Genomic DNA, 25,023 nt, shown 5'->3' with positions numbered 1-25,023 from the left:
CAGATGCTGAAGCTGAAACTCCAATACTTTGGCCACCTGATGCGAAGGGCTGACTCATTTGAAAAGACCCTGATGCTGGGAATGATTGAAGGCAGGAGAAGGGGACAACAGAGGATGAGATGGTTGCATGTCACTGACTCAATGGACGTGAGTTTGAGCACGCTCCTGGAATTGGTGATGGACAGGGAAACCTGGGGTGCTGCAGTCCATGGGGTCACAGTCGCAGTCGAACACAACTGAGCGACTGAACTGAACTGAACTGATCCTGGATGAGAACCAGGAATCCTAGGCCATCAAGGGCTAGAGGCCGTAAGCTATTTTTCCCTGAATCTTTGCCCCGGTGAAAAATACGTTTATCACGGAGGGAGAAACTGTAAACCCAGATTTGGAGTTATTATTAGGGACATAGCATGACAACAAGTGGGAGAGGACATAGAGAAACTGTTTGGGTGAGGTAGAAGTAAGACAGAGATGCAAGGCTGCAGTGAAAGGGTGTGGGCCTCCCCCCAGTGAGGAGGAGCATAGTAAAGTGGCGGTCATTTATATGGGGCAGTTCTTCCGGGTCTTTTTCTTCCTCCAGGCCAATTATCTGATTTCTTTTTCCACACCTAACCTACCCTGGGACACTCACTCCCATATGCAAGCACCCTTCAGCCAAGGTGGATCTCGAACTGCAGGCTTCTGGGAGGAGCAAGACTCATTATGGCCTGGAATTATCCCCTGACTTTTGATCCACAAGGAGCCTTTCTGCACATGAGTAGTGTCTCTCCCTTGTCCCAAAAGAGGGAGAAGGGAGATCCATTAATCATTTACATAGACAGGGTTTTGCCTCTCTTTGTTCTTGCCATGACTATTCCCTTAAGGTGTTGACAAGATTCAAACACTGGCTATTTACCTTGTTGTTACAACTTTCATTTCAGTGGGGTAAACAGGAGGCCAGCTGTAAATGCCTCAACTGGAGCCCACCTATCTCTTGTCTCAGGAAATGCAGGCAGGAGGCTAGCTGGTTGTAAATGTCTAACCTGGAGCCCATCTATCTCCTGCATCAGTACTAGTGCTATGGTTGTGACTTACTGTCAAGACAACCAGGCACAGAGGGGCTCAGTGACTGGCTTAAGGTCACACAGCTGGGAAGCGGAGGCCTCAGGATTTAAGCCCAGTCTGTGTGGCTCCCTTATCTGACATCGCTTCTGGCCTCTGGCTACTTCCGGCCACATAATTTTGAGCAAATCACTAAACATCTCTGAGTCTCTCGTTTCGCATAGAATCAGATGTGATTCCAGCAGCATCGGAAGGATTGAATGAAATTGTATGAGCACAGAGGCCAGCACACTTAGGCACTCAGTTAATGGTACCTGTGATGAGTCTAATAGGTATAAAAATGTGTCATTTCATCTTCCAGTGGCTGAATTGTATGTCCTGCTTACTGCTCTATCTCCAACACGTTAGAACAGTCCCTGACACATAGTAGGTGTTCAGTTAATACTTGTTTAATGGAGTTCCTCAGCTGACTTGGCTAAGGAAATTGTTCGCTTCCAGCCTTTTCCGTTGTATTTCCAGCTGTGTCCCTGTTCCTGAACTATGCGTCTCGGCTTCAGCTTCTGGAGTTTTCAACATTGCTCCCTCTGCCTCTCCTCCATCTCTCCTCTCCGCTGCCTCTCATTTCTCCCTGGCTTTAGCTTGCACACTGTTTTATTTTCAAGTCTCAGTACAGATGTTATCTTCCCCCAGCAAGTCTTCTCTGAGCCCCAAGAGAAGGGCAGGGCAGAGATGTGCAGTTACCATGGAGCTGGGTATAATATGCCTTGTCTTTCTGAGTGGATAATGTTTAAATATTAGCTTAATGCTAACAGGGGCTTCCCGGAGAAGGCAATGGCACCCCACTCCAGTACTCTTGCCCGGAAAATCCCATGGACAGAGGAGCCTGGTGGGCTGCAGTCCATGGGGTCGCTAGGAGTCAGACACGACTGAGTGACTTCACTTTCACTTTTCACTTTCATGCATTGGAGGAGGAAATGGCAACCCACTCCAGTGTTCTTGCCTGGAGAATCCCAGGGACGGGGGAGCCTGGAGGGCTGCCGTCTCTGGGGTTGCACAGAGTCGGACACGACTGAAGCGACTTCACAGCAGCAGCAGCAGGGCCTTCCCAGGTGGTGCTAGCGGTAAAGAATCCACCTGCCAGTGCAGGAGACGCAAGAAACCGGGGTTTGATCCCTGGGTCAGGAAAATCCCCTGGAATAGGAAATGGCAACCCACTCCAGTATTCTTGCCTGGAAAATTCCATGGAAAGAGGAGCGGTGGGCTCCTGGTGGGCTACAGTCTGTAGGGTTGCAAAGAGTCAGACATGACTGAGCAACTGAGCACAGACACACACAAACGAGGTCAGGGCATGCACAGAAAGGACTGTTTTTCTTGTCTTTTATATATATTTATATATATATATATATATTTTTTTTTTTTTCTTTTCTTCCCATAGGGCGCTCTTACCAAGGAAGGGCCACTGACATTTTGTCTCCAATTCTAATTTATCCCAGTGACATCTTGATGCCTCTCGCAGATTGGACCTCTGACTTTCTGTCCTGGTTGTAGCCCCTGGTCAGGCCGAACTCCTCAAAGCTAAGTGAAATGGCCTTTCTCTGGGGTCACGCAGGTCCCATGCCCCTCCGAGTTGCAGCCGCATCACTCTGTTGACGTGCCTGCTCTTCAGTCTGGCCCCTGGCGCGCCGTGCATCCCTCATGAGCAGAGACCAAGTCTTAACCAGCTGCATGTCCTCATTGTCAGTCTACACTGCCCGTTCCAGGACCAGTTCAAAGCCATCATTGTTGAAGTAAAGAATTCTTCCAGTAATATTTGCTGCCTTGACTCTGTGCTTGGGGGTTGGGATGCTGAGAATGCAAAGAAGCATCGAGTACAAGTCCTTTTCCACCAGGGGCAAAGGACTGGGGTTAAGGACTGGTTAAGACTCTGGGGCCTGGCGTTTGAGCCTCACTCGGTCCCGACTGATCGGGGTAGACCCCAGGGTCCAGCATGCTAAGAGAAGCAGGTGGATTGAGATGGTTGAGAAGGTCATGGGCTACTAAGATGAAGCATAGAATGAGTCTTATGGGTGAGGAAGCACTTCTTCTCTCTAACGACTTATTCAAGTTACCTAGCAACCAAGTTCGTTTCATTTGTATGCGTGTGTTTACAGTGTATACTGCACATTCTTCCAAGAGAATGTAACATTATCCACAAAAATCCAACCTGTAAAAGATGGATGCACATAGGACAGACCACAGCCGTTCGTAGGAGAGAAAGGGAAAGGGAGAAAATGATTTCAGGAACCTGGAAGGGGAAGGTTACTCAACGTGAGATCAGTTTAGCTCTGGTTTGTCCTGGTTACCAAAGTGAACAGGAGAAAACAAACAAAACGTGGTGGATTATAGAATTGTACTGGTTTGAGAGCAGGAAGTTTGTGGGGTTTTTTTTGTTTTGTTTTGTTTAGGGTGTGGGGTGGGGAGAGGGTATGGTTTGCTTTGTGTCATTTTCCAGAGGATACACTCGTTTTCCTGACATAATTTGCAAAGAGAGGTGTATCCTATATATACCTGTATAAGAGGTGGTGAGCAATGCCATCCACATGTTTGAAGCTTCCGTATTTCTCAGATCATTTGGAGGAGCAACCTGAGGCCGGGAGTGGTCTCGCTGCCAGCGAGGAGGCGGCATCAGGATAGATGTCCCCAGCTGCTCTATTCTGATCAGAATATATTAAATGTGTTTAGATATAATTTGAGCTTCCCGAGTGGCACTAGTGGTAAAGAATCTGCCTGCCAATGCAGGAGAGTCAGGAGACAGGGGCTCAATCCCTGGGTTGGGAGGATTCCCTGGAGGGGAAATGAAGGCCATCTTCTTACTCAATTTTAATTGTATTCTTTTGCCCTACCCTGGGATTTGTTTCCCTTCCCTATTAAAAAAGTTTCTAGTCTGTGGTTTCAACACATAATTTTATTAATTCCATAAGCCATTAAGGAATGAATGAATGAGCAGGTAAATACATGAATAAATACGAGAATCCGTATCAATGCCATTTGTGTGAATGCCTTAAGAATTTGTATAAACGCCATTTCTTTTCAGGCCTAGATTCCCTTTTTTCCCCAAAACAAGCAGTTTGGAAGCTGTCAATTGTGCTAAAGTGGAATAGCCCTAGATTTGAAGGAGGAAGATCCAAGGCCACATCCTGGCTTTTCCAAAGTGCTCGTGTGATCTTGGTCAAGGAATTTAAAATGCCAAGCCTCAGGGTCCCTAGTGGCAATGTTGGAATGAAAGTACCCATCTCACAACATTGCTCAAAGGGTTCAATAAAGCATGCTCTTGGCTAAACACATACCAGATTTCATGGTACACTCTCTGAAGCCCCATCCAGTTCTGGCATTCTCTGTAACGGGGATGGGTGTGTTCAGGGTAGCACGTTCATCGCCTTCAGCTAAAACGCCCAGTTTGTATCTTTGTACTTATTTTATATCTTTCATTTTGGCATATGTGTAAATATAGTTTCATGAGGATCTTGGCTGGTTTCCTGTGAGCCTACACTCTTTAGAATTTCTGTAAGAAAATCTCCCAGACGACAGAATGTTCTAAAGGAGCTGTATAATTATGTTGCATGGTACAAAAATAAGATTAAAAAAAAAAAAAAAAACAGAAACCAACAACTAAATAGACCTTTGCATAAATCATCCTGTGCCCGGAGGTGGCTTGGGGGAGAGAGCTGCTGATGTTTTAAAATTCAAAGGATCATTCGCCTTTACGAGTTCCGTTCTTGTTCTCGCTCTCTCTCCCTACATCTCTAAGGGTCTTACTATTAATAAGTGAACCCTGGCCTTTAATCTTCCCTCCTTCCTCTCCTGCTAGGCCAGTCTTTTCCTGGCCCCAGGCAAAAGGAAAATACCATGCACCTACAGTTGTAACATGACTGAAGTGATACACACTCACATGCACACACACTCACACTCACACACACTCACACACCCACTCATACTCACACACATACTCACACACACTCACACACACACACTCACACACACTCACTCACATACTCACACTCACTCACACACACACTCACTCACTCACAAACATATGCTCTCACACACACATTCATATACACACTTCTTGAAATATGAACTCCAGGTTTGATTCCTAACATGACTATTGACAAGGCATATCTCCACGGGCAAGTTACTTTACTTTTCTAAACTTCAATTCTCTCGTCTGAAAATGGGAGCACCACCTCCCTATGAGGGGTGTGTATTAGTTTCCTAGTGCTTCTGCAGTTCATTACCACACACACACTGTCACACAATATAAGTTCAGTTCAGTTGCTCAGATCAGATCAGATCAGTCTCTCAGTCGTGTCCAACTCTTTGCGACCCCATGAATCGCAGCACGCCAGGCCTCCCTGTCCATCACCAACTCCTGGAGTTCACTGAGACTTCCATCGAGTCAGTGATGCCATCCAGCCATCTCATCCTCTGTCGTCCCCTTCTCCTCTTGCCCCCAATCGCTCCCAGCATCAGAGTCTTTTCCAATGAGTCAACTCTTCACATGAGGTGGCCGAAGTACTGGAGTTTCAGCTTTAGCATCATTCCTTCCAAAGAAATCCCAGGGCTGATCTCCTTCAGAATGGACTGGTTGGATCTCCTCGCAGTCCAAGGGACGCTCAAGAGTCTTCTCCAACACCACAGTTCAAAAGCATCAATTCTTTGGCACTCAGCCTTCTTCACAGTCCAACTCTCACATCCATACATGACCAATGGAAAAACCATAGCCTTGACTAGATGAACCTTTGTCAGCAAAGTAATGTCTCTGCTTTTGAATATGCTATCTAGGTTGGTCATAACTTTTCTTCCAAGGAGTAAGCGTCTTTTAATTTCATGGCTGCAGTCACCATCTGTAGTGATTTTGGAGCCCCAAAAAATAAAGTCTGACACTGTTCCCACATCTATTTCCCATGAAGTGATGGGACCGGATGCCATGATCTTCATTTTCTGAATGTTGAGCTTTAAGCCAACTTTTTCACTCTCCACTTTCACTTTCATCAAGAGGCTTTTTAGTTCCTCTTCACTTTCTGCCATAAGGGTGGTGTCATCTGCATATCTGAGGTTACTGATGTTTCTTCCGGCAATCTTGATTCCAGCTTGTGCTTCTTCCAGCTCAGCATTTCTCATGATGTACTCTGCATATAAGTTAAATAAGCAGGATGACAATATACAGCCTTGACGAACTCCTTTTCCTATTTTGAACCAGTCTATTGTTCCATGTCCAGTTCTAACTGTTGCTTCCTGACCTGCATACAAATTTCTCAAGAGGCAGATCAGGTGGTCTGGTATTCCCATCTCTTTCAGAATTTTCCACAGTTTATTGTGATCCACACAGTCAAAGGCTTTGGCATAGTCAATAAAGCAGAAATAGATGTTTTTCTGGAGCTCTCTTGCCTTTTCCATGATCCAGCGGATGTTGTCAATTTGATCTCTGGTTCCTCTGCCTTTTCTAAAACCAGCTTAAACATCAGGAAGTTCACAGTTCACATATTGCTGAAGCCTGGCTTGGAGAATTTGTGTCCAACTCTGTGACCCCATGGACTGTAGCACACCAGGCTTCTCTGTCCATCACCAACTCCAGGAGTTTACTCAAACTCATGTCCATCAAGTTGGTGATGCCATCCAGCCATCTCATCCTCTGTCATCCCCTTCTCCTCCTGCCCCCAATCCCTCCCAGCATCAGAGTCTTTTCAAATGAGTCAGCTTTTTGCATCAGGTGGCCAAAGTATTTGAGCTTCAGCTTCAACATCAGTCCTTCCAATGAATATTCAGGACTGATTTTCTTTAGGATTGACTGGTTTAACCTCCTTGCAGTCCAAGGGACTCTCAAGAGTCTTCTCCATCACCACAGTTCAAAAGCATCAGTTCTTTGGTGCTCAGCTTTCTTTATAGTCCAACTCTCACATCCATACATGACCACTGGAAAAACCATAGCTTTGACTAGACGGACCTTTGTTGGCAAAGTAATGTCTCTGTTTTTTACTGTCTAAGTTGGTCATAACTTTCCTTCCAAGGAGCAAGAGTCTTTTAATTTCATGGCTTCAGTCATCATCTGCAGTGATTTTGGAGCCCCAGAATAATAAAATCGGTTAACTGTTTCCATTGTTTCCCCATCTATTTGCCATGAAGTGATGGGCCCAGATGCCATGATCTTAATTTTCTGAATGTTGAGTTTTAAGCCAACTTTTTCACTCTCCCCTTTTACTTTCATCAAGAGGCTCTTTAGTTCTTTGCTTTTTGTCGTAAGTGTGGTATCATCTGTGTATCAGAGGTTATTGATATTTCTCCTGGCAATCTTGACAATATAGATTTAACTAATCTAAGACAATATAGATTTATTTTTTGCAGTTCTGGAAGGGAGAATTTCTGAAATCTAGACACCAACAGGACTTTGAAGCCAGAGACATAGTCTCTGTGTCTGTCTGTTTATCTTTCTCTCTTTCTTTTGCTATCAAGTTGTATCTCCTTCTCTGCCCCCGATGCTCTTCTCTGCCTCATATCCTCCTATAAGGACCCTTCTGATTCATGCCTCAGTGGTAAAGAATCTGCCTGCCAGTGCAGGAAACTCGGGTTTGATCCCTGAGTCAGGAAGGCCTCCTGGAGAAGGGAAATGGCAACCCAATTTGATATTCTTGCCTGGTAAATCCCATGGACAGAGGAACCTGGCAGGCTTCAGTCCATGAAGTAACAAAGGATAGGACATGACTTAGCGACTTAATGATAATGATGATTACATTGAGCCCACTCAGATAATCCAGAATGACCATCTGATATGAAAATTCTTAACCTAATCACAGTTGCAAAATTCCTTTTACCATGTACGGTAGCATTCCATGGATTCTGGGGATTAGGATGTAGATATTTTGTGGGGACCATTTCTCCATCTACTATACTTTGCAATAAGGAGAAAATACAGTTATACACAGAAAAAATATTTCACTAGACTGTGTAATCATGAATGCAGAAGTGAGCTTTGCATATGCATATGTGTGCATGTTCATACATATACACATATATCTACATATATGTGCATATATGATGCATATATTTAGCTCATTATATGTAATACTTGTGCTTGGATAAATATATAAAGTTAAATATTCAAAATATATGCATAATGTATGTTTATATGTATAATTTATTTCCAATAAATAGAGCAAACAATTTCCCAATTATGTAGTTTGCAGCAAAAAAAAAAGTGAATCAAAGAAAGGCAATTCTGTTGGCTTTAGGAAATCTGAATTTAGATGGAAGCCAGCAGCTAACATCTGAAAACCACAGGAAATAAATGCACATTGTCATAGAAATCTAAATGGGCTAATAGATCAAGAAGCAGTCAGAGATAATACTAGCATAATCACAGTAATGTTTATCGTTAACATCACAGTAGCTGATACATTAATTAGGCACTACATAATGGATATTATTTTATCCTTTACGTAAGTTTTCTCTAATTCTCACATCAGCCCTACGATAAAGATCATTGTTATCCCCATTTAATAGACTATATTACTGAGGCCTAGAGTAGTTAACAGACTTGATCGGGGTCATTCTGCTGGGAAGTGGTACAACCTCTTTTTGACCATAGCTTTAATTATATCCAAAATCTGAACTTGACACCTTGTGCCTCCTTTAGGTAAGGGGGCTTGGAATTTCAGTAGATTCACCAAAGTAGAAATTATACAAGCTATATTCTCAGACTGAAAGTGCAAGTGTTAGTCAGTCATTTCTGACTCTTTGTGACCCCATGGACTGTAGCCTGCCAGACTCCTCTGTCTATGGAATTCTCCAGGCAAGAATACTAGAGTGGGTAGCCATTCCCTTCCCCAGGGGATCTTCCTGACTCAGCCATTGAACCCAGGTCTCCTGCATTGCAGGCAGATTCTTTACCATTTGAACCAGCAGAGAAGCCATTCTCAGACAAGAATACAATAATGTTAGGTATTAACTATAATCTATCTTGGAGAAGGCAATGGCACCCCACTCCAGTACTCTTGCCTGGAAAATCCCATGGATGGAGGAGCCTGGTGGGCTGCAGTCCCTGGGGTCGCTAAGAGTCGGCTATGACTGAACGACTTCACTTTCACTTTCACTTTTCACTTTCATCCATTGGAGAAGGAAATGACAACCCACTCCAGTGTTCTTGCCTGGAGAATCCCAGGGACGGGGGAGCCTGGTGGGCTGCCATTTATGGGGTCGCACAGAGTCGGACACGACTGAAGCGACTTAGCAGCATAATCTATCTAGCATACAAATCTATGTATCTATCTATATATATGGGAATTACAAAAAGCAACCTTCTAAATTTTTACACCTAGGTAAGGAAATACCTCATATTCAAATTATCACCTCTTTAGAAACGAGGAGGAGCGGGAAGGCTTCATATCAAAGCCATGGAATAGAGGAAGAGCAGTAGCCAGAAGCTCCACAGCGTTCACTAAGAAGCAAGAAAGACCGAAAAGAGACAAACGAAGCGCTCAACTGCAGAAGCCAGAAAAAGAATTCTAAAACAGACTCAAAGAAAGCAGCAAGAAAGACTGAAAAGAGACAAATGAAGCGCTCAACTCCAGAAGCCAGAAAAAGAATTCTAAAACAGACTCAAAGAAAGCAGCAAGAAAGACTGAAAAGAGACAAATGAAGCGCTCAACTCCAGAAGCCAGAAAAAGAATTCTAAAACAGACTCAAAGAAAGAAGCAAGAAAGACTGAAAAGAGACAAATGAAGCGCTCAACTCCAGAAGCCAGAAAAAGAATTCTAAAACAGACTCAAAGAAAGCAGCAGGAAGGAATTGATACAAATAAAGGCTGAAATAAATAGAGGGAAAAAAAAGGAGGCTTGCCCATAAAAGGCAAACGCTTGTTCAAAGGAGAGAGCACAAATAAAGACATTAGTAATGAGCGAGGGACATAACCATAGAAGCACAGAAGATAAAACAACTTTAATGAGAATACTGTATGTAACTTTATGCCAATACATTTGAAAGTCTTGATGAAATGCATTATTTCCTTAGAAAATATAAATTACCTAGTTTGAATCATGATGCAGTAGAACATCTAAATAGCCAGATAACATAAAATAAAATGATAAGAGAGCTAAATGTCTGCAATTGAAAAGATGACATCGAGCCCAGGGTACTTTAAAGGCAGGTCTTATCAAATCATCAAGGAATGGATAACCTCTATTTTATGTAAACCAATCCAGAGACGGAAGATAAAAAAAAGACAGTTTTCTAATTTATTCCATAATGCTAGCATAATCTGAATACCCAAATTTGACAAATATATACTCATTCATCTAGAAAAATCTGGTTGATGTATTAGAACTGATGGGCTTCTTATGTGGTAGTTTGAAAAACCAGCTTTCAAAAATCAGTAATAACTTTGCTTGATATCAGCAATAACTAAGTAGAAAATATAAGGGAAACAATACATGAAAAACTGGTCCTATTCCTCAAGTGGAAAAGACTGTAATAACAGAAGCCATCCTTCTACTATATGCGTGGGCACGCTGTATCTCAGACACAGCTCATTTAATCCTCATGGTGCCTCTGTGCGGTGCGAACTTCTTCATAGGCAAGCAGAGGAAGTACAGACAAGTTAAGCGTTTTTTCCAAGGTCACACAGCCAGTAAAATGGTGGAATCTGGATTCGGACTGTGGTAGTCTGGATCCAAAATACCTGCTTATAACTTCTCCACATTAAGGCATTGCATAAATGCTTATGAATAAATCTTACTTTGCTGACCAAAGACCGTACAGTCAAAGCTATGATTTTTTCAGTAGTCATGTACAGATGTGACAGTTGGACTATCAAGAAGGCTAAGCACCAAAAAATTGATGCTTTCAAACTGTGGTGCTAGAGAAGACTCTTGAGAGTCCCTTAGACAACAAGGAGATCAAACCAGTCAATCCTAAAGGAAATCAACCCTGAATATCCATTGGATGGACTAATGCTGAAGCTGAAGCTCCAATCCTTTGGCCACCTGATGTGAACAGCTGACTTACTGGAAAAGACCCTGATGCTGGGAAAGGTTGAAGGCAGAAGGAGAAGGGGATGACAGAGGATAAGGTGTTTGGATGGCATCACTGACTCAATGGACATGAGTTTGAGCAAACTCTGGGAGATGGTGAAGGGCAGGGAAGCCTGGCGTGCTATGGTCCACGGTGTCTAAGAGTTGGACGTAACTTGGTGACTGAACAACAGATCTGTGCAAGACTTTTGTGATTAAAAGTCTAAAACTTCAGTGAAGATTTTTAAAGAACATTTGCTAAATGGAAACGCCAGCTATGTTTCTGAATCAGAAGACTCCCAACTGTAAAGCTGCTGCAGCAGTCAATGAGGATAAGATGTACTCAGTTCAGTTCAGTTCAGTCGCACAGTCGTGTCCGACTCTTTGTAACCCCATGAATCACAGCACGGCAGGCCTCCATGTCCATCACCAACTCCCGGAGTTCAATCAAACTCATGTCCATCGAGTCGGTGATACCATCCAGCCATCTCATCCTCTGTCATCCCCTTTTCCTCCTGCCCTCAATCCCTCTCAGCATCAGTCTTTTCCAATGAGTCACCTCTTCACATGAGGTAGCCAAAGTACTGGAGTTTCAGCTTTAGAATCATTCCTTCCAAAGAACACCTAAGGGTGTTGTCATCTGCCTATCTGAGGTTATTGGTATTTCTCCTGGCAATCTTTATTCCAGCTTGTGCTTCATCCAGCCCAGCGTTTCTCATGATGTACTCTGCATAGAAGTTAAATAAGCAGGGTGACAATATACAGCCTTGACGTACTCCTTTTCCTATTTGGAACAAGTCTGTTGTTCCATGTCCAGTTCTAACTGTTGCTTCCTGACCTGCATACAGGTTTCTCAAGAGGCAGGTCAGGTGGTCTGGTATTCCCATCTGTTTCAGAATTTTCCACAGTTTATTGTGATCCACACAAAGGCTTTGGCGTAGTCAATAAAGCAGAAATAGATGTTTTTCTGGAACTCTCTTGCTTTTTCGATGATCCAGCGGATGTTGGCAATTTGATCTCTGGTTCCTCTGCCTTTTCTAAAACCAGCTTGAACATCAGGAAGTTCACAGTTCACATATTGCTGAAGCCTAGCTTGGAGAATTTTGAGCATTACTTTACTAGTGTGTGACATGAGTGCAATTGTGCGGTAGTTTGAGCATTCTTTGGCATTGCCTTTCTTTGGGATTGGAATGAAAACTGACCTTTTCCAGTCCTGTGGCCACTGCTGAGTTTTCCAAGTTTGCTGGCATATTGAGTGTAGCACTTTCACAGCATCATCTTTCAGGATTTGAAATAGCTCAACTGGAATTCCATCACCTCCACTAGCTTTGTTCACAGTGATGCTTTCTAAGGCCCACTTGACTTCACACTCAGGGATGTATGGCTCTAGGTCAGTGATCACACCATTGTGATTATCTGGGTCATGAAGATCTTTTTTGTACAGTTCTTCTGTGTATTCTTGCCACCTCTTCTTAATATCTTCTGCTTCTGTTAGGTCCATACCATTTTGTCCTTTATTGAGCCCATCTTTGCGTGAAATGTTCCCTTGGTATCTCTAATTTTCTTGAAGAGATCTCTATTCTTTCCCATTCTGCTGTTTTCCTCTATCTCTTTGCCTTGATCACTGAAGAAGGCTTGCTTATCTCTCCTTGCTATTCTTTGGAACTCTGCATTCAGATGCTTATATCTTTCCTTTTCTCCTTTGCTTTTCTCTTCTCTTCTTTTCACAGCTATTTTTAAGGCCTCCCCAGATAGCCATTTTGCTTTTTTGCATTTCTTTTCCATGGGGATGGTCTTGATCCCTGTCTCCTGTACAGTGTCATGAACCTCATTCCATAATTCATCAGGCACTCTATCAGATCTAGGCCCTTAAATCTATTTCTCACTTCCACTGTATAATCATAAGGGATTTGATTTAGGTCATACCTGAATGGTCTAGTGGTTTTCCTTACTTTCTTTAAGTCTGAATTTGGCAATAATGAGCTCATAATCTGAGCCACAGTTAGCTCCCAGTCTTGTTTTTGCTGACTGTATAGAGCTTCTCCTTCTTTGGCTGCAAAGAATATAATCAATCTGATTTCGGTGTTGACCATTTGGTGATGTCCATGTGTAGAGTCTTTTCTTGTGTTGTTGGAAGAGGGTGTTTGCTATGACCAGTGTGTTCTCTTGGCAAAAGTCTATTAGCCTTTGCCCTGCTGTGTTGCTGCAATAGATGAAGCCTCCCAAACCAGAAGATTGCACACAAAAGTTGATTTCCGGTTGACATGAGGTCCACTGTAATTAAGGCAGCCTTCTTCCATCTTGCAGTATGGATCTGAAACACATGTTCTCCAAGCTTTCCATAGATAGGGAAGAGAGGGCTTGAAAATCACACAGGGTGTTTGTAAGGGCGGGGTCTGACAGAGGCTTATATCACATCTATACAGACTCCATCTCTTGGAATCCCTGCACATGGCCCCTTAAACCCAAATGCAAGGGCAGCTTAGATGCATAGTCTACAGGGTTTCCACAAAGAGGATCCAGTGTGGTGAACATAAGACATCAACTCTCATACTTGTCAACGGTGTCTAGTACAGAGGTGACTCTCAATGCATATATCCTAAAGGAAAAAAAAAATCAACAACGTCCCCTCATTTAGTCTTTTTGTACTGTTCATGGGATTCTCGTGGCAAGAAATACTGGAGTGATTTGCCATTCCCGCCTAGTCGACGACATTTTGTCAGAAGTCTCCACTATGACCCATCCATTTTGAATGGCCCTGCATGGCATGGCTCATAGCTTCATTCAGTTACATAAGCCCCTTCACCACAACATTAAAAAACTAAGATCATGGCATCTGATTTCATCACTTCTTGGCAAATAGAAGAGGAAAAAGTGAAAACAGTGAAAGATTTTATTTTCTTCAGCTCCAAAATCACTGTGGATGGTGACTGCAGCCATGAAATTAAAAGATCCTTGCTCTTTGGAAGGAAAGCTATGATAAACTTAGACAGTGTATTAAAAAGCAAAGACATCACTTTGCTGACAAAAGTCCACATAGTCAAGCTATGGTTTTACCAGTTGTCATGTATGCGTGTGAGAGTTGGACCATAAAGAAGACTCAGTGCTGAAGAATTGATGCTTTTGAATTCTGGTGCTAAAGAAGACTCTTGAGAGTCCCTTGGACTGCAAGGAGATCAAGCCAGTCAATCTAAAGGAAATCAATACTGAATATTCATTGGAATGACTGATGCTGAAGTTGAAGCTCCAATATTTTGGCCACCTGATGCAAAGAGCTGACTCACTGGAAAAGACCCTACCCTGATTCTGGGAAAGATTGAGGGCAGGAGAAGAAGGGGACAACAGAGGACAAGATGGTTGAATAACCTTACTGACTCAATGGACATGATTTTGAGCAAACTCTGGGAAATAGTGAAAGATAGGGAAGCCTGGCAAGCTGCAGTTCATGGGGTTGCAAAGAGTTGGGCAGAACTTAGTGACTGAATAACCTCATATAGTCTACAAATTCAATTTCGAACCACACAAAATTCCAGTAAAGTTTTACATGGGAATTTGAGAAGCCAACTCTAAATTTTATCTGAAGGGAAAAATGAGTAGGAACAGTGAGGAAATTTTGAAATAGAAAATACGTGTTTATGAAGAGAAGACTTACTTTGCTGCATTCAAAACATGCCATAAAACTCTATTAATTAAGATAGTGCAGCATTATTATGAGAATATACAGATAATTAAATACAATTTCCAACCATGTATACACAGTACACATAGGGACTTAGTACATGACAGAATGGCATTTAAAACTACTTAGTGAAAGGATGGCTCCTTCAGATAGTCATCTACCCATTTAAAAAATAATTAAGTTAAACTAATCACTCCCACCATGCACAAAAATAAATTCCACACAGATTAAATAACCAAAGATGAAAAAGTATATAAATACTAGAAGAATATAGAGAAAAATGTTTTCTCATCCTTGTGGCTCCCTAAGCATCACACAAAATTCAAAAGCAATAAAAGGCCAGGATAAAGAGGTTGTAAGACATCAAAAGCAAGAGTAAAATACAAGTACAGGCTGGAAGAAAATTTCAATATATTTGGAAGGTGAAAGATAACTATTGAGAATATATGCCAAGCATGTATAAGCCAATAAGAAAAAAAGACGAGTATCACAGTAGAAAAAGGGTCAAGGCATATAGATAGATAGTGTACAGAATGAGAAATGCAAATAGCTATGACATGAAAATATGGTGAGAGCCACCAGTAATCAGGAAAATGCAAATCCACAAACAAAAATAACTTATCTGTAGCCATCCCAGATTGGTAGTAATGAAAGGAAAGATGTGGGCAAGCAGGTTCTCTCATTCATCAATGATAGGGTTGTAGGTCATGCCTCTACAGATAGGCATTTAGTAGATCTATCAAAGTTTTAAAATTCATAAAACATTGACCCAGCAATTATTCTTTTAAGAATCTGTTTTATAGAAACACAAAGGTGTGTAGTGATATATGTATAAAATTCTTTATCATGACAACATTAACAAACAAATGAAACAAAATGTCTATCAATAAACTTTCAGTAAAATCATTATGGTACATTTATACTGAGCAATGCCAAAGAGTTATTAAAAAAGATAGGTCTATATGGATACTGATTTGAAAAGATCACCAATAAATTATATTAGGTGCAAATATGTATCTCACAACAACATATAAGGTAATTCTGTTCATGAGTTTATTATGAAAAAGTTATATATATAACAAAATAGATGATATAGTAAATAAACAGGTATTTTCTATTATAAAAATACAATATGTATTATGTATATCTTTAAATACATTGAGAATACCCTATGAGAATATATAATTATTAACAATGCTGACCACTGGAACAGGAATATGTGTGGGGTGGGAAATTAAGAACCTCTATGTTTTACTCTATAGACTTTGATAATATCTAATCTTTTACAACCATGCGTTTACTCACGGCTGCATCTGTGTATGTGTGTGTGTAAGAGAGAGAGGAGGGTGAGATCTACCCAGTAACTCATTTCCCATATTTGCTAGGAACTTTTTGGAATAAATGTGTGGAACTAGACTTTGTTGAGTCCTTACCATATATCTGCACGTTTATAAAACTCATTTTATCTGTACTGCAACCTTATGAGGGGAGAGTTGCATATGTTAATAGATGCAAAATGAAGACAAGAGAGACTTGACCAAGGTACCAGAACAGGTCTCCTTCAAAGAACTTCCCACTGTACTTTGTGCAGGAACATGTAAACAGTGGAAAGACCCTCAACATATCCATACAATACACCAGGGGCTAGAGGAAAACAAGGACAGGGTGTCAGCTTGCGTCAAATACAAGATATTCCTGACTTTTCAAATGGAGTGATCTTGGATTGTGTTTTCAGCTCTGCCCGCCTACTTCCTGCCTTGAGCTGGGTTCTATGTCTCTAGCATCAGCCACTGGTTCCTGCATCCTGGCTACACTTCCTTCTCAAACCAAGTCTCTCCCTTCTCCCACATGAGTCTTTTGCAGTCAGATTCTACAGATCTTCACTCCCATGGAAGAAAGGCAGATAAGAGACTGTCTGCTTCCTGCTGCCTCCAACCAGCAGAACCTAACCAGGGTCATGCCAGCACAGCCTAACCAGGATCATGCCATGCAAATAGGAACAACTGGATTTGGAAGACAAGTAGAGAAAAGGATGACTTTGTTACTGAACAGACCTGATTTTGAATGCCACCTTTGACACTTATGGTGTGACTTGCTTTATTTTTTGGCTCCTCATTTTGCTCCTCTGTAAAGCAGAAATGATGATGCTACCTTTTTCATGGTGATAAAATAAACTTACAAAGTGCCTAGTTAACAGCATATGCTCAATAAGTAAATATCACCATCACCACCATTACAACCTCTCTGTAATTATTTTGTTAAGTACACTGCAATTTCTGTTTATTCAGTCAGTGTGTCATGGAACCTCACAGCAGCCTAGGGAAGTAATGTAGGATAGCAGTGTTAACCCCCTTTTACAGATGAGGAAACCAGAAAGCAAAGAAGTAAAATGACTTGCCTGGCTTCACACACATCACAAGGGACAAAAATGCCTATTTAATCTGCCTTCGGTCATGCAGCCTGTTTTCTTGTATATCTTAGTATGTTCACCCTACACACAGTGCTCAGAAAAGGACCGTGGGTAGGTAGATACTCAAAGAATTTCAGTTTCTCGTTTGATTTTTCCATAAGCTAGGGACTCTGCTGTTTTCCCCTATCTCTCTAAGAGATTTATTTTCCATTCTATAAGCACCCCAAATTGCAAATATTTTTCCACACCCTATTCAGATGCCCATTCGGGCGACCAAGGAGCCCATCCCAGTTTCAAAGGCATGCCAAGGGCCCTTCTGCTGTCAGGATTAGGTAGGTAGAAGTCAGCAAAGACTGCTAACTTTGCTAATTGAACAGAAGTTGTGGCGGCTGCGCTGTGTGCTGTCCATGGTCCTGGAACTGCCACCTTTGCTCAACAAGGGCAACGAAATCCTTGTTTTTGCTACAGTCTTCAACCTTGGCCGACAGATGCACTGGGAATAGATTCTGATTTGAGAAACTAGTTGATAATTCCCTGCAAATTGGTCTGTCATGCTTTTTAAGGTTTGTGTGTTCATGGAAAACAGTTTTTAAATTTGCTTTGTGTGTGGATGTGCTCTCTGGCGTCCCCCTCGACTCCTCCAAAGTGTCACAAATGACTTTCCTTGAATTTACCAATTTGCAGGATTAATGTGCTTCTCTCTAGACACCTGTGCCCTAGATAGATTCCAGCCAGCATAACTGTTTCCATTCCTAAACTGTGACCTGTTTTGCAGGCAAAAGAGGCCTGGGTTTTAGGTCACTCCCAATAGGGGCATCCAGCGTGCAAGCTAACTCTTGGCCTTGTTTTATCATGCAGCTGTGTGGAGGAGTACAAGCTGGCTCCTGATGGAAAGTCCTGCCTCATGCTCTCAGATGTCTGCGAGGGCCCCAAGTGCCTCAAGCCTGACTCCAAGTTCAACGACACCCTCTTTGGAGAGATGCTACATGGTTACAACAACCGGACCCAGCATGTGAACCAAGGCCAAGTCTTCCAGATGACGTTTAGGTAAGGGGCAGACACCTGCACTTCACCAGTCAAGTCGCTGACCCAGAACCTGGGCGGGGGAGGGAGCCATGGGCACGTGGGGTAGAGGCCTGGTGCGCCGGTCAGCATCTCCTAGACTCACAAGTGCCTGTGCACAAGGTGACAGAAGGCGGCAGAATCTATTCTCTGGAGTTCCTCTTCCACTGACCAAAGCCTTTGTCTACCCCATCCTCCCATTTTCTAACTCTCCACATATTTTCATTTCAATCTTAAATCATCCTACAAGTATAGTTAATGGAATTTTTAATGTAATTAATCTTCCCATCTATTAAAAAGTATCTTATGTAGGCTATTCAGGCAGTTCAAAAATAAAGACATTTAATGAAGTAGAAAATAAAATTCCCATCATCCAGAAATAGCCAGAATTAATATTTTCTTGAACATTCTTAAAACACCTCTCTCTCTTTCTCGATCTGTATGTCAATGAGTACACAAACACACAAACATGCCAACTCTCAGGAAAGCTGTTTAGAAATTGCTGTTTTTTTCTCATTGGTATGTCAAATACCTCTTTCCTTGTTAATAAATACAGACATACATGTGAAATTAAAAGATGAGAGTGTTCCTATATGAGAATAAACAGGAAAGCAACTGGGTTGTCCAAATTATATGAAGATTAGACATGCAGTCTAATTGGGAAAGTCTTCCTGGGAGAGTTGAAGGAACTGGGGCTGTTGTTTCTGGAGATGAGAGGCCTTCAGTGGGATTTATTCATGCATCAAAATCTGAAAGCCATAAGACGATAGCATGAGAAGAACTGAGAACTGTCCCATATGTAAGAAATGTTTATCTTTTTTAAGAAATATGTATGTAGTTTTAGACAGTTTTGCATTAAAATGTAATAGGATATTATCACAAAGAAAGCTTCACCTATCGTTTGCGGTCATGTCAACAGAAGTCAGAACTGGTAAGAAACATCACCATCAGAATCATCCTCATCCTGCCAAATAGTTAATAATTGTTGCTTGTAGGAGTGGTAATACTAGCTACTATTTACTAAGAAATACTGTATGCCATGGAGTAGGAAATGGCAACCCACTCCAGTATTCCTGCCTGGAGAAGCTTATGGACAGTGGAGCTGGTGGGCTACAGTCCATGGAATCGCCTGGAGTCGGACGTGACTGAGCGCCTGACACACACTGTGTGTCAAGCTCCTTACTAAGTATTTTAAGAGCAATGATAGCCACGAACATTAAGTTAGCATATGCTGTGGGCATTCTAGCACTTTCCACCCACTGATTTATGTCATCCTCACCATGGCCCTGTGAAGTAGAGGCTGTTATCATCCTCTTTATACAGATAAGAAGTGGCAGTGTTAAGTAACTTTCCCACATCCCCCTGATGGGAAGTTAAAGAGCCAGGACAGTGCAATTACCGCTTCACAATTAAACCCTTTTGAGATACCATGGCCTCCATTTTGCAGTTGAAAATTCTCAATAACAGAGAGGTAAACTGACTGTCTCAAGGTCACCATCTAGTGAGAGGGAAAGTAAGGATTCAGATGTATATCTGACTGACTCCCCAGCCCTGGGCTTATCTTCTAATCCAACATGTCACATCACTTCCCATTTTATAGAACCGGAATGAAAATGTGAATCCCCTGAACTGTTCATCTGTGTCGCTGTCACATGCTTTTGAGCACCTGCAGTGTCCCACCTACCATGCTGGTTACTTGGAACACAATGGGAGATGAGATAAAAATGGCTTTAGATGTCGTGGTGTTTAGATACAGTGTGCATGTGTGTGTGGCATGCAATCTTAAGTACTTAATTTATAGCAGGTATTGTGAAGTAAAAATACAGTGTTCCAGGAAATCAATTAACAGTGGGATCTAATTTAGTTGGAGAGAGTGAGGGGTGGGTACATCCACTGGATTAGAAAGCAATAAGAAGGCTCACAGTCTAGTTTCCAGGGGAAGTGTTATTTAACTAATACCTGGAAGATGAGTGGGAGTTAGCACTGGAAAAGTTTTCAAGCAGAGACAGATGTTCTAAGAGGGAAAAGAACTTGACTGACTTCAGGAAATGAAGAATCTGGTGTGGTTGAAGCTGAGAAAGTAGGGAGGAGTAGTGGGAGGTGAAGGCAGAGTGGTAAGCAATGGCAGATCGTGGGGATCTTGCAGGCTAAGGCTTTACTGTAACAGTAAAGAGGGAAACTCTTAAATGGATAAATGAGGGAGGTATGTCATGATTGCATTGCATTTTTTCAACTTTATGGTAGCTGTGTGGGGAGTAGGTTGCGATGAGAGTGGAAAGGGAGATGGTGGAATGAGGTCGACCAGGTGTCTATTATAGAAGCCACATGAGAATGTTAGCAGTTTTAAGCCAGGATGACAGGAATAAAATTGAGAAAGGAGATTTGGGGATATAGTTGAGTGGGATAATGGACAAGGGCTGGGGAGCAGTTTCAGGCAAAGGGTGAGGTTGAGGGAGGAGTCAAGGGTGATAGAAGTGACTGGCAGTCTCACAACAATTTAATGCAGAATTGAGTTCTCCAACTCCCAGTAATGTTCTTTCTACCACCCAGATGCTCAAGCCAAGACGGATGGCACTCGATCAGAAAAACCCTGAGAGATATTTAAGGGCAATGTGGATGAGCTTCTCAATTCTGAGTCTCTAGAATCTTGATTTTCTATCGTTTTAATAGTCTATGAAACCCTGTGTTGAGCATGATGATGGGTAGAATAATGTTGCCTGGAATTGAAAGGAAAAAATCAACTGCCCCTCACCTTCAAGGAAGGAATCTACAAATGTGCAAGAAGACACCCACACAATTAGAAAACAAATATGTGAAAATTGGATTTGCAAAGATATGTTCCAGGGAATGCCAATGGTTTTCAGAGTTCCCATCTGAAGACTTTCAAAAGAAATTAGAAGGAATAAAAAAGGGCTTCATTAAGGACAAGGCTTATGAACTGGAGTTTGAAGTGATGACAAAGACTAGTGCTTCCTGGGAGGGAGAAGAGCTATAGTCCTTTTCCTGTCCAGGAAGGAACATGCAGAAGCCTGGATATACTGATAAATGAGAGGAGAGGGAGAGATAGGAAAGCAAATCTCCAGATTGACTCAGCTCCAAAATCCAGCCCTATCCATGGCCAGCAGAGTCTTTCTGCCTCATCTTTTAATAGTGGTGTTTTACCATATCCCAGTCAGTGTGATATGGGCATATTGCTTGTTTTATGTAGTTTGATTGCTCATAGCAACCATCAGAGTGACTGGCATGTGATACATGATCAAATCCACAAGTTCCCACTCTCAAGGGTGAAGATTAGCTTGGTCAAAATGAAGGACACAGATTGGGAAGTAAGGTCCTGGATCCTGAAGGGGCATCCTGGAATCTCAGGATCTCATTTGCATGTGGGGAAGGGCCTTGGCTAAGGTCACAAACAAGTCATTTGAGAACTGGCCTTTGAACTCAGATCTCCTGATTATCCAGCAGGCATGCCTTCCCCCTATCAATAGACTGGTTGATAAGAGAGAGCTTGGCTCCTTGAAGGCTGATCTGGGAGTTTCTGGGCTCACATGGAATGTCATCCCCATCAGGAGTCTTCCTTCTGCCTCAAACACTCTGTTTATTGTTCCCTTCAGTCTTGGGTTATCCCTGAATAGCTAGGGCCAGTTCACCCTGATTTGCTCATGGAAGGGAGTATAGTGAACAGGTCACACTCTTCTCTTTTGACAACAGCCTCCAGATTTAGGGAACTCCCTAGACTCCCATTATATTAGAATAGCCCATTTCACTTCAGCTCACTCATCCTTGGCTTCAGTTAAACTTTCTTTGCAATTATTTCTGTCCCCAGACCATGTCGCCACTTGGAGCCCCACACTAAGGCGGTCGACTTCCCTCTGTGGGAAGGTGAGTGGCTTCTAATGAGTCTAAATTTATCTCTTTCAAAAGTCTCCTTTCCTGAGCCCCAGATAAGGAGGAGCTGCGGCTCTTTGTCCTTCAGGTTCCAGAAGGCAGGCCTGTACATCTTTTCAGCACCAAAGGCTGTTGGCATTTCTCTCCTGCCCTTCATCCTTCCCTCCCTCCTTCAAGTAATCTCCGGTCCAGCCCTCCAGAGTAACCAGCAGGCACCCTACCAGTTGTCTTCCCATATGTCCCATTTCCTGACAGCTGCCTAGCCTGGCCTGCAATTTCAAACTCCCTCCCAGTTGCAGGCTCTGCTCTGTGGCAGTCGCAGTGTGGCTTTGTACTCCCACCCCCTGCCCCCACCTGGATGCCCACACCTAGCAACTGCTGACGGAGACAGGTCTGCTTCTCATGTCCTCTCTCGAATCTCTGAAAGCACAACCTGGATTTCTGCTTTACAGAAGTCTTGCATTTCAAGTTTCTGAACTGGGCAAGGTCTTAAAGATCGACAGATGTTCACCCCTTATCATGTAGCTGGGGAAACTGAGGCCCAGGGATGGATATTATTTACCCAGTGCTTGTCATGATTGGAGAAGGAAATGACAACCCACTCCAGTACTCTTGCCTGTAAAATCCCATGGGCTACAGTCCATGGGGTCACAGAGTCGGACATGACTGGGCAACTTCACTTTGTCATTATTTGGGGCCCCTCTGAGACTGAAAGTTTGAGTCTGTGACTCCCAAACCACTGTTCTCCTGACCTCTGGTTCTGTTACAAGTGATGTAGGTCACTTCTTCATGTCCCCATGTTAGCACGTGGTAAGAAGGGCCACCTGCTTCACTCCGCTTCTAGCAGAGGACTGCTTCTAGTGAGGATGTGGCTGCCCTTGGGGGCTGCCAGACTCATAATGCAGAGAAGGCAATGGCACCCCACTCCAGTACTTTTGCCTGGAAAATCTCATGGACGGAGGAGCCTGCTAGGCTGCAGTCCATGGGGTCGCTAAGAGTTGGACACGACTGGGCGACTTCACTTTCACTTTTCACTTTCACACATTGGAGAAGGAAATGGCAACCCACTCCAGTGTTCTTGCCTGGAGAATCCCAGGGACAGGGGAGCCTGGTGGGCTGCCATCCGTGGGGTCGCACAGAGTCGGACATGACTCATAATGAAGGAGGGATCTTAGGCAAACCCCACTTCCATAGACGTGACTCTGCAGGAACCTGACCCCCTTCCTAGCCACCTCCTAGGTTGTCGCATGTAGAATGCAGCTTATCTCGGAGAGGAGCACGTGGAGAGTTTAGGACCTGACAAGTCCAGGAATCACCCACTATGTGGGAGGATGAAGTAGGGTGAGAGTGATAAGGAGAAGCAGGCAGAGGGACAAAGCAGAGTCATGGAGAGAGAATTAAGTGGGAATCAGAGTGACAGAAGGAGGGACTAAGGCACAGAAAGGGTTAAAGAGATACAAAGGATTAACAAGGGCTAAAGAGATGAGTAGTTAAATGGTGAAAGGTGAAGGAGTTAGGGAGGCGTGAAAGATGAAAGGCTTAAAGGAGAGCTGAAATGATAGAGAAAAGGACAGACTAAAGTCACAATATCATTTACTCCCAGGAGGGAGTAAGTGTTGTTTTAAGAGTCTGGATGGTGTTAAGAGAGAGCTCTGGATTAGGAATCAAGTTCATATGGATTATGAAAGCACATGAAAGCCTTTGGTAAAATGCCAAGTTCTGAGGAAATGTGAAAAGTCAAATATCTCACCTCTGAATTGCCCCCAAACTCAGAAAATGATGCTAAGCTTCGCTGTTTCTAATCCCTTCTGGTGAACTCTGTTGGTCATAATGACCCTTGCAGGCTCACCTTCAGAATTCCCTCCCCTCAACTCTTGATGAGGAGGAGCCTGGCAGAGACTGTCGGAATGAGAGAAACTCACAGGAGCTTGGTGGTGGTGGTTGTTTCATTTGTTGGTTTGTATTTAACTTCCCCCTTCTCTCCCATCCTTATTCATTCTGCCTCATTTTTATTATAAAGAAAGGTCAACTTCGGTTATAGGTGGCAGAAATTTAGATAAACATCAGTCAAGGACTGTTATTGAGGCTGGAGTCTCAGAAGTTGCAGTGAGGAGAAATTGCTTTGGGAATGGGGGCTGAGCAAATACAATGGTACATTTTTCAAATGCCTCATCAAAAAGAAGATGGTTCTGCCAGCCGCAGACACTGGCTCATAGGCCTTCCCAAATGACCTCCAAAGAGTGTAAGGAGCTCATGAAAGATTTACTAGAAAGGCTGTTTCTAGTCTGGGTTGCTTATCAGACATGCATGCTGTACAGATGAATAAGATGACAATTTGGGTAAGATGTGGCATTCAGGATGAAGCACCACCAACCCACGCCTGGTGAAGCAGAAGGATTTTCTTAAAAGATTTGAGGAAAGCTGGCTTTCACTTGTGGCGCCCACTTGTTCCCCCGCTGAAGGTCCTGAGTCACGTCTTATTAAGTGGCTCCAAAGCTATGGTTTCTCTGCTGCCTTCCTGGGACATGGTTAATTGTACATGCTGCTCTTGATCATTCCCTGTTCCCTACTCTTTAATCATGTGCGTACTTTTTTATTTGCCAGGTCCTATACTACATTCCCTATGTTTTCTCACTTAATCTTTCCAAGACCTGTTGCGAAGTAGCCCTTGACAACTTGGTTTTACAAAAAAAAGAAAAAGAAATGAATATGTCAGTCAGACTGCATTATACTGTGTCTTGGTAACACATGATTTCAAAACCTCAGAGGCATCACAGAAAAGTCTGTGTGTTGCTCATACCACACACTCTGGAGAGAATCACAGCAGTTGTGCTCATTCTGGTGTTTGGGAATCTGGACTGACAGAACATTATCTTCATGTGCTTCCATGAATGCTGTCATAGTGG

General features: G+C 42.8%; 1 protein-coding gene across 12 annotated transcripts in view; it reads left to right on the top strand.

Moving 5' to 3' along the window:
- ASTN2 (astrotactin 2) overlaps positions 1 to 25,023 on the top strand; it is a 1,042,634-nt gene that overhangs the window by 662,843 nt on the left and 354,768 nt on the right. For 9 of the 12 annotated variants that reach the window (XM_086413912.1, XM_086413911.1, XM_086413910.1 and 6 more), the window contains one exon: positions 18,029 to 18,217. In XM_086413912.1, coding sequence (XP_086270038.1) covers positions 18,029 to 18,217 — 189 coding nt within the window. Of the gene's footprint in view, positions 1 to 2,476; positions 2,849 to 18,028; positions 18,218 to 25,023 lie in introns of those variants that run through there. The other 3 variants (XM_086413920.1, XM_086413922.1, XM_086413921.1) reach the window with 1 other exon arrangement.

This window comes from Bos grunniens, chromosome 8, assembly GCF_055505025.1.
Source record: "Bos grunniens cultivar Pamir isolate PY7600 chromosome 8, Bosgru_T2T1.0, whole genome shotgun sequence".
Classification (NCBI taxonomy): domain Eukaryota; kingdom Metazoa; phylum Chordata; class Mammalia; order Artiodactyla; family Bovidae; genus Bos; species Bos grunniens.
The sequence above is the reverse complement of the archived record's forward strand: the minus strand, read 5'-3'. Positions and strand labels throughout refer to the sequence as shown.